The sequence below is a fragment of the Egretta garzetta genome, unplaced genomic scaffold (genome assembly GCF_000687185.1).
Source record: "Egretta garzetta isolate BGI_Z169 unplaced genomic scaffold, ASM68718v1 scaffold581, whole genome shotgun sequence".
NCBI classification, from domain to species: domain Eukaryota; kingdom Metazoa; phylum Chordata; class Aves; order Pelecaniformes; family Ardeidae; genus Egretta; species Egretta garzetta.
In genome coordinates, this window is record NW_009258623.1 from 156,145 (window position 1) to 166,416 (window position 10,272).

Below are 10,272 nucleotides of genomic sequence, written 5' to 3' on the forward strand. Positions count from 1 at the left end.
GGATGCTCTCCAGGTAGGTTGAGCGTGTGGTCTCCAGAGGTTTTCTGGCCCTATGTCCTGTCTCTTCCTGCAGAAAAACTTCCCTACTTCTGAAATATGTATGGGCCACCTGATCTCTTCGGAGCTGTTCCAGTAGTCACTCAGAGCCTGGTCTTCCCTTTGGAAAACACTTTTTAAAGATGCTCTCCAAGACCTTTGGTGGCACCCCCTTCTCTGTCACAGCTGGGGCAGCACAGGGAAGCTCCTGGGGATGCTAAATCCTACAGGAGAGCCCTAGAGCACCAGGGACACGGCACTGCTGGTACGATGGGCTATAGGGGACTACCACGTGCTGCGATCGCACCTTTTCCACTCTAGCAGATGGGGCTGGAGCGAGACAGGGAGGTTTTTTTCCAGCAGTTTCATGGGTTTTGTAGTCTACGGCTTTGCTCCCTTTTGCTTGTGTTTTTACTGTTACAATCTGCTCACAAGATCGGCCCTGGTTCACGTGGGGCCCTGGTGATGAGGCAGATGAGTCAGTGGGTGTTGATGGACGAGTGCTGGGGACAAAGAAAGTTGTGGCTTCAGCAGCTCAGGGAAAATACCAGCGATATCACTCTCAAATCAAACTGAAGGGGAGAGCGGGGACTGGGTTTTCTTAGGGCTGAGCCTGGTGCTGTAACAAAAATTGGCAGACAGACACACGAATAAGTCATACGCGAAGCCTGTGGTCTCTCTGCCTCTTCAGATCCCTCCTTCCCTGCAGCTCCCCAAGACTCAAGCCCCTTACGAGTACATCAGTAGAGTAAGGGTGGGCTGCAGCGCTCGCGTTTCTCATTGTGCTGCAACGACATTTGTGGTTCTGCTTTTATTACCGCCTCGTTCAAATCCTCCCCCTTCTCCATCTGTCCATGGACAGAGAGATTTTTATAGTAAGTCCCCATCTTAGCTGCTCCTGAGTTCCCAGAAGGCACAGACGTGGCCTCCTGCCTACCCTCTTCTATTTAAAACAGGAGGAAAACCCATCTAGTCTTTTTTTTAGTGTTTTCTATCCTTCCCTTTCCACATTAAGGGGGGATGTTGATAATTCTGGTGCTGTTTGTGCCCGGAGGACTCACCCTGTACAGCTCTGCCTGTCCTAATCCCTCCTTCCACCTCTCCCTGTGGGAAATGCTGAAAAATGGTTTTGCTGTTAATTTTGCAGTTACTACAATACCAAGTCGGTCCTTCTGTGTCTGGGGATCACAGCTCTGGTGTGTCTGTCTGTCATGATCTTCAGCTTCCAGACCAAGGTGAGTTTGTGCCGATCTGAGAGGCAGCTCCCAGGGGTAGGACCCCTCAGGGTCAGGCGGCGCTGGGGGTGAGGTGTGAGGGGGCAGGTCTGTAGGGCTCCAGGTACTGGAGCAACCTGAGGGATGCTGGGCTGTAAAGTGAAGGTTACAAGAAGGTTAGGACAGATGCTGGGGTGAGGGGTGTGTTTAGATGGGGCTGGAAGATGCTAATGTATGGGGGTGGGGTGGTTTTTTTGGAGGATTAGGCTGTGTGGTACAGAAGGGCACCAGCACAAATGCGTGTGGCGGGCTTTTAGATTTCAGGGATGTGATGGGTGCCGAGCTCTCGCCCATGGGGATATGGCAAGCGCTTGGCTCTGTGCCATACAGACGGGTGCTGGGCTATAGGACTTGAGATGCAGATGAAGCAACTGCCATGTGACAGCAAGATGGGTTTGCTGCTGGCAAGTCCCTCCCTGTGGACGCGGGGAGGTTTGGCTCTCCTTGCTGCCTCCTGTCATCACTCTGCACTTGTAACGTGGTGCGCTTTACCTCTGCAGTTTGACTTCACCTCCTACCAGGGTGTCCTCTTTGTGATGCTCATGGTCCTCTTCTTTGGTGGCATCATCCTGGCTGTGATACTGCCCTACCAATATGTGAGTAATGACCTGTGCCCCTCCTTCCTCCCCCAGCGCCACCAGTCCTGATGCAAGGCTGGGAGCTGCTCAGCCTAAAGTAGGCAAGCTCCAGGGCTTGGCTTGAGAGGGGTGTCCCAGCCTGCTCTCCAAAAACCTGCAGAAACACCAACAGAAAAAAAAAGGCAAGATCAGGCAGCTGTTGCCTTCTTGTTGTACAATCAGATATCAGTTTTTAGGACAGAACTGGCCTGGGGCTTGAGGAAGTTTGTTTCTGTTCCTGGAGCTGTGTAGTGACTCCACAGGAGGCCACATCACCTGCTTGTGCCTCAGTTTCCCCTCCAGTAAAACCAGGGCTGTGCGCACATTAGCGCGCTGGCCTGCCCAATAGAAAACAGGGCTCTTGCCCCAAACTGAGGGCAGGTCTTGGACTCAGGACAAGCACAGTGGGATGCCTGTCTGGCCAGACCTGGCTGTACTGACACTAACATCAGGTACCATCCTGAAGTATTTAAATCTTGAGGCTCAAATTTCTCAGAAATAAGCTCCTCTGGAGAGGGGCCGGGAACATGTCCCGACCATGAGTGACCACCTTGTCACTCCTCCAGCTGCTGGCAGCCCCTCTTGCATGGGTCCAGCCCCTTCCTTCAGCCTTCCTGCTTTTGGCTCAGACCCAGTCACAGCTGGCATTGGCTGTGTCCAGCTGAAATCTTGGGGTGGCTTGTGACCACAGCTGATAGAGGGTTTGGCGTGGCAGCATGGAGCGTCTGGTCTCCATCCAAGGGTGTCTTTAGGTGAGTTGGCATTCAGGCAAGAGCCCGAGAGACCCTGGAAGATGCTGATGGAAGAGGGAAGGTGGGGGGGCTGTGCAGCAACCGTTAATCACCCTGAATGCCTGCTTGCACTGGAGATGGAGGCACCTGGCTTTGATCACAGCAACCTTTAAGTGACCTCCAAACCCTTCACATCTTACCTGGCTTCTCTGGGGCCCTGAGTCACACTTTAAAGGCCAGACCTACAGGAGACACCACTCCCACTGGTAACAGCCTTGGAGTTGGTCTGATGACAGGCAAATACACAGGCCAGCGTTTCCAAACCCAGGAGCTCAGATTTGGGTTGTCCTTGCTTGAGATCCACCTCTCCCCTGTCCAAATGTGAGGGTAAAGCAGCTTGCAGTGCCTAGCCGCTGCCTAAACTGTTGAGACAACTACTCTTTATCATGCAGCTTGTCAAGATAAGCATAGCTTGAGGCATCGTTGTCATAAGCCTGTCTATCTGGGGAGGCAGGCTGTGATCCCTGGGTTGAATCAACTGTCCATGTAGGCACCTTCTCCTGGAATATCGGCAGCTTCTCCATTAGCGCTGCGTGTTACTGGGCCACAGCAAGCAGGGGTTGAGGTTTGGTCTTAATTCCAGTGAATTTCCTGCTGTGACTCCAGCAGATGAACACATTTAAGTTGAGCTTGTTAATTAAAGCTGGGTTTGTCTCTTGGAAGCATTTGGTGTTTCTTCCAGTGGCATCAGCCTTGTCTGGGTAAATAAACACATAGGCCTGCTGCAAAATAAGTTTCCATTAGGATAGTGCTAAGCTACTTCCTCAGAGATGGCAGCTGTGTTGAAGTAGGCTATTTGGAAACACAAGTACCTGATCTAGAAGCTTATAAGCCCCAGTAGACACAAAGGCCACAGTGAGAGGGGAAACTGAGGCACGGTGACCTGTTTTTTGCCACAAGGTCAACAACAGAAACTGTGGTGGAGCTGGAGTCCACCCTGGGCTATTAGAGCACTTTCCCTAACTCATATCCTCCACATGAGAGCTAAGCCCTCTTCTGTGTCAACTCCTAATTAACCAGTTTTCTCCCAGGCACTGACTGATGGATTTGTTTGCTTTAGGTCCCCTGGCTCCACGCGATCTACGCTCTGCTTGGTGCCATTATCTTTACTATGGTAAGTGGTGCTGGTCATGGGGCCTGGGAATGTGCTGGCAGGAAAAATAAGCAAATAAGCATGGGGTAAATGCTTTTAGCCTTGAAGGGAGCTTGGGGAAGGGAGAAGAGCGAGTCCTGGGATTGTAGAGAGCTCCACATCCTTAAATGGCTCGTGAGTAGCAATTATTGTTGTGACCTCAGCCTTGTCCCGCGAAGGTGTTGATGTACATGACAGCACTGGTGCAGAACATGGGGTGATTGGCAAACCCGTGCTGTATGCGCAATGCGAGGTGTGAACAGGAGAAGGCATCTACAATGCAATGGACAGGGCAAAAAGGCATCTCTGGAGAGGGAAAAGCAGAGATTAAGCTTTGGCACAGCAGTGTGAGCTGGATTGCAGGGCTCAAAGGGAGCCTGGGGATGAAATGAGGCTGCAGAAGTGAGCAAAGTCAAGTTGGGGCTGGTTGAGTGGGAGCGGGCCAAGGACTGAGTATGAGTTTGACTAACAGAGGTACAGAAAGAGTGAGAGGCCATGGTTTGGGATTAAGGGGCATTAGGAAGGTTTGTTGCAGGGAGGAAAAGCCCTGAAGCTGGGCAACTCCTCCAAGGAAAGCTGAAAAAGCTTGATTCATTCCTTTGCTCACCAGCAGTCCCTCCTGCAAGCCTCTTCCCAGAGCAAGTCCCAGCAGAGCCATGCTTGCCATTCAGGTGTGGGCCTTCTCTGGGCTGATGCTTGGCAGTACCTCGAGGTGGGGGTCAGGAGGAGGGCTGCCTTGGGGTTTAAGGCGGTGACCATTGGGCATGTTGTGAATACGAACAGTTGAGCAATTTCATTTATTAGCTATAACAAAGTAATTTCAAGTGAGCTCAGATATTTCTTCTTGATTCACAATTAAAGACTGCTCTGTAAAATACAAGTAGGCTAAACTCCTCATGATTACCCCATAAAACTCAGTCAAACTGAGCTTGTGGTGTCTGTTGTGCCAGGCTTGGCAGCTCAGCCTGACAATGTCTGGGGAGACCAGTTATTTATGGCAGAGGAGCTTGGCTGACTCCAGGCGATGGCAAAGATGCCCTGCCAACCCTGAGGAGCTCCATGCCAAGGTGTCTGTCACGGGCTGGATTAACAGAGGGAGTAAAGGTGAGATGGGAGAAGATACGGAGCTTGAAGTCGTTCAACAAGGTGCAGGCTTTCTTGCAGCGGAGCCACCAGCCTGCCTTGTAGCCCATGTTTGTTCATGTGAGTGCTGTGTCCCTGCAGGCTGGCTGGGCAGTGGATTCCCACTGTCACGGCTTTGCTTGGTAAAATCTGCCCTGCACTCACTCACGTTTGTACCTGGGAAAGGTGTTAGCTCCCCTCTGGGTCTGGCTACCTCTGCTGGCAGCTCTGCAGACCTTGGTGCTGCCCAGGATCTGGAGGTTCTTGCTCTTTATTGCTTTGGTGTTGCTGCTGCAATGCCATGGCTGGGCCCAGGTCACCTTGTTACCAAGGTGTTTCTGAACTGGGGAAGTCTGGGAATAACAAGTTGTAGGGACTGGCTGAGGAGGAACAAGGCAAACTGCTCCAGAGCTGATCCTGGGACATATTTGAGATGGATGAAGTAAAGGGCAACCTTGGGGGAAAAGCATGAAGGAAGCAGCCTGGAGGAATAGTTAAGCTCAGGGTTTGACTATCAAGAGTGAAATGAAGGAAGAGGAAAGTTGCAGCTTGTTCAGTGCATTGTTCTGAGCTTATAAATTGCAGTTACAGCCCATAAAACATGGCTGCATTTTTGTTCTGGGCACGGTGAAGCAACTGGGAGAACCCCTGTCATTAGAGCACTTCTTGCCTCCATGTGCTAAATCTCTCCGTGTGACTGTTACTGGTTTTCCCTCCTCTTCCCTCACAGTTCCTGGCATTTGATACCCAGATGCTGATGGGGAATCGTCGGTACTCGCTGAGCCCAGAGGAATATATCTTCGGAGCCCTCAATATCTATCTGGACATCATCTACATCTTCTCCTTCTTCCTCCAGTTCTTTGGCTCTAGCCAGGAGTGAGCGCAGCAAGGCAGTATCTTCTCTTTGCTGGCAAGATGCAAGTCTTTAAAAAAAAAAATATTAAAAGAGGAGAAAAAGAGGGTTTAAAAAACAAACAAAAGCAAACCCACCCTTTCTGACCCACTAGCAGGCTCCATTCAATCAGCTGAGCAAAGCCCCTGGGTTCCTTACGCAGCTTGTATATATGCTGTTAGGCCTTTGTGACCCAGAAAGCAAAGTAGGGCTTAAGTGTGATGTCTCTTCTACTCCCTCCACTCCTACTGAGAACAAACCAGACCAGAGACTGGGAGGCATGAGACCAAGATCTTCTTTTCCCCAGAGGCTGTCAGAGTTGCCTGTCTGAGTCCTGCACATCATGGGATCTTGAAGTGCTGAGAACAGCTCTGCAAAAGGAAAATAACATTAAAGGGAGGAGAGTAGGGAATTTTGCTAGGATCTTGGCAGGAAAACCAGCTGAACAAAGGGAAAAGGCTAGGGAAATCCCTGCATCCCCCTGTTTCTCTCCTGCGTTCTTTTGGATCCTTGTGGCCGCTGCAGAGATATATTCCTGATAGTGCCTGCTTTTAGAAGTGCAGAGCACAGGATCACGTAGTCTGGATGCCCCAGCAATCAGTCCTCCAGGCACAAGGGAACCTGTTGCTCAGGACGTGCAGCCTCTTTGAGGACGTCCCTTAATGCCCCTGCAGGATGAATTCTTCTGTATCCTTTGCATCTGGCCGTGGGGCTGAGTTTGTGCTTTCCTTCCTTCCCAGAGTGGGATAGCAGGACCACCGGCTGTGGGCTCACCTCCCCACCCAAGGGCAACGTGTGTGTCGGTTCTCTCTGAAGGTGTGGCTCTTCACCTGGGAGGGTTGTGATCCCACGTAAGGATTATTGGCAGAGAAGAGATGAAAGAGGCTGAGTTTCAGAGCCCATGCAAAGCCAGGCACCTCTTGATGTGAGAAATGGCTGGCTGAGATCCTGTGACCCATCATGAGGATCCGATTCCTTCACAAAATTGTCTTGGTTGCCCGAGTGGTTACTACCTAGAGACTGAGGCCAGGGGGAATGCCTGTTGCTCAAAATGGGCACCGCTTTGTAGCAAACACCAGTGTTGCCTCTGCCTCTTGCTTGGGCCATTTTCCAGTTTTGCTCCCCCAAACTGGGATGTCAGTGAGAGCACTGGATGCCTCCGAATGCTCAGGTAACTTTCCATCTTCCCCTTGCTCACATTCCCCTGTTCGGGGATTAGCTGGCTAATTTCTAACTGTAAAGCTCCAGGTGGAGATAAGAGGCCTCACTGAGCTGCCTCTAGCAATCCCTGCGTGTTAGAGAGAGGCTATGCCAAAATGCTCCGTACCGCACATTCCTCCTCTGCTGCTGCCCTGGCTTTTACCCTTCACATGTCTTATCCTCCCACCACAACGTGTTCAATGCCCCGAGCTGGGCAGAGGAAAGTTACTGTGCGGAGAGTAAAAACGCTTCAGCCCCTTTGTGGCTGCACTGACTTTGTGATCACACAGGAGCACAACTGTTGCTTTTCTACCTTGGTTTCCCCCCCCCAAAACCCCCCCCCCCCCCTTTTTTTTTTTTTTAGGAATAAAGGAGACTGTTAGGTGATGATAGCATTAAGTTCATGACCTACTGATTATGGTACATGCCAGAGAAGAAACAAGGGCCTTTGAATCGCCAAGCAGGCAGAATTGGCAGAGGGGACAGCATGGGAGGCACCTTTTAAGGTGCTTTTCAGTTTATGAAATAAGGTTTTAAAGAGGGAATTTTCTGGCTCAGACCCATGCAGGCACTTCTGAAATATCTTAGCAGACTGGCTGTGCAGCCTACTTTTTTTTTGGTCACAGCAAAAGGCCTGTGTAGGTATTTCTGCTTTCCAGCTTTTGAGGAGGGAGAATGGAGTTACATGATGAGTTCTGACTCTGAAATAGTCCTAAAATTCCTCTGGATGACAATCTAGACCAGAGCTGTGCAGCTTTCCTTTCTGCACTGGGACTCCTTCAAATTGGCCCTGCATACCCTGGGACCTGGGGAGGAGAACATGGATCTGCAGCCCACTCTGGATCTTTTGCTCTTTTTCCTTCTGGTGTGGAGTAGCTTTGCTGCCTGAGCTGCTGCTACCTCCTGGCTTTCTGCTCCCGTGTGGGAAAACCTTGCATGGCACCTGCTTGTCCCCAGGCCACTTGAGTGGGGATGGCTCACTGCCCTCCTGTGCCCCTCCACAGGGCTCCCTTCTTGCATGTGTCCTGGTCCCTCTTCTGTGCTGACCCCATGGCTTGCAGTCCATCCAAGCCAGACCCAGTGAAAGCACTTGGACCGAAGCAGTGAGTAATATGTGCTTGGAGAGGTGGAACTCCCCCTGAGGCTGAGTAACACAGGATTAGGGGTGGGATATAGCTACAGGCACGCTCCTCCTGGTCTCCCTGACCATCTGCGTGGGCTGCTTCCCTTCCTCTGTGTGGATGTCCTTTATCTGAGGTCTGCATCACCTGGACACTTGCTCTGTATCCTCCTGCTCCTTTTGTCCGGCCATTCTTATGATTTCATTGTAAATAGGATTTTGTATTTTCTCTGAACATTGCTAATAAATTGTTGCAAAACTGTTATTGCTGTTTTGAGGTCTCCTTACTGGAGTACAGCTGATTGAAGGTCTGCTTGCACAGCTGGTGCATCATCCCCTTAAAATAGAGGACATAAACAAGGCTATGGCATGATGTGGCATGGCCTGAGGTGGTAATGGAGACCAGGCTGTCCCTTTTCTGGTTATGACTAAGGAATGCATCCTACACAAAGTAATAAAATGCACACGGCTCCAGCATAGGCATCATGCATGAGCAGTTTTTGAGATCTGAGGGCCAAAGAGCTCCTTGGTGAGAATCCTGCTTGCTCTTAGACTTGGTTTAAGTGGCCACAGGATTAAAAAACAAGTAAGTGAGAGTAAGCAAGTATTGTAAGCAAGGCTTAGAGGGCTCAGAAGGCATTTTCTGTAGCTCTGGAGAGTAACATGATGTACTAAGCTTTCTCTAGAGTCAATGGAGGAAAAAGAAATGCCCCCAGAGAGCAATGCACCTGACCTAAATTAATGCCTACACTACATCTATCAGCTCTGGAGGGTTGATTAGCATGGGCTGTCAGGGCTCTCAAGGGAGAGAAATCCAAACTGCAGCATCTTGTTGCAACAGATCTCTGCTCCTTGGAAGGAGCTGTGTCCAAAAGGCAGGGGTGAGATTTGTTTCCTAAGAAGCATGGTTAAACAGTGCGGTGCAGCCAGTATGGTCTTTTTTCACCACAGTTGCATTTTCTGCGGCAAGAAGATATTTTGCCCTGTGTTGTGCTGGGTAATGCTCTGCTGTAGGACAGCATTTGCAAAAAAATAGCTGGAGTGTGCAAACAATGAGGTGGCCATGAGCATTTATATGAGGCATTATTAGCTGTTCCCATAATTACCACAAATAGGGTAAAAGGCTGATGATTCAGTCAAATTTCAATACTTGGCTCTTGAGCAGGGCAGAAATTCATTTGGCTTAATCAAAGTGGGACCACTCGGAGGTAGAATGCAGGGATGCGGGAGAAGGGAGAGGACAGGGAGATTCATCAGGGTGTGAAGGATGCTGGAAAGAGGAAGGGATTACATCATTTTCCATACCCACAGCAAACAGGACAGGAATTCAGGGGCCCTAAATACAGCCAGAGACAGAGGAGACCTAAAAACCCCTGAATTCCACTGCCTGGAGAAGGGGGGATTTTTTTATTTATTTTTCCACTTCTTTCTGCCTGCCTTCCCTTCCGTGCTTGAGGTATTTTGAGGAAGGATGGAGTCTTCATGCCAACTCTGCACAGGCCTTGCCACGGTGCGGGGGAATCCCTGCCGATCCCTGCTTGCTTCTTCCATGGCAAGAACGAAAGGCAAGAAGGGCCCTGATTCAGGCAGGAGTCGTTCACCTCCATTTCTGAGCTCCTGGCGCCCTCTGCTCTTCATGCTGTGATAAAAAAAAAATCAGCCTAAAATGAAATCCAGGTTCCCCGCATCACCATGACCCTAAACCATGCCAACTCCTTTAACTGTGAGCATTCATTTTCTTCTACTGCAAAACCTCCTTCAAGCTGCCTGTCTGTGGGGGCCTGGGCAATCCCAGGGCAATCCCATGCTTAAATGCGATTTAAATAACATTTATATGTTATTTATATGTGTGTGTAAATAACATTTTTATAAAAGTTTGTAAACGCTTTTGTAAGTGGGGACAGCGCTGGCCGAGGTTGGGTTGCCCAGATTCAGGTGGGTTTTGACAGCGGCACTGAGTGAAAGCCAAAATAAAATTTCTGGCTTTATTTGAGACCAGTCTTTGGACGTGGGCTGTTCCTCGGGGGATGTGGCTCCCCCAGGGCCGAGGCGCCCTGGGCAGGGGGGGACCCCCAAATTCCCCCCCTC

At 50.3% G+C, this 10,272-nt stretch overlaps 1 protein-coding gene across 1 annotated transcript in view; it reads left to right on the forward strand.

Annotated features, from left to right (window-relative positions):
• Positions 1-5,852, forward strand: part of FAIM2 (Fas apoptotic inhibitory molecule 2) — a 16,349-nt gene extending 10,497 nt beyond the window's left edge. Inside the window, exons 9-12 of the mRNA XM_035903699.1 lie at positions 1,184-1,271; positions 1,811-1,906; positions 3,779-3,832; positions 5,703-5,852. Of these exons, the coding sequence (XP_035759592.1) occupies positions 1,184-1,271; positions 1,811-1,906; positions 3,779-3,832; positions 5,703-5,852 (388 nt within the window). The remainder of the gene's footprint in view (positions 1-1,183; positions 1,272-1,810; positions 1,907-3,778; positions 3,833-5,702) is intronic.
• Positions 5,853-10,272: the final 4,420 nt, after the last annotated feature.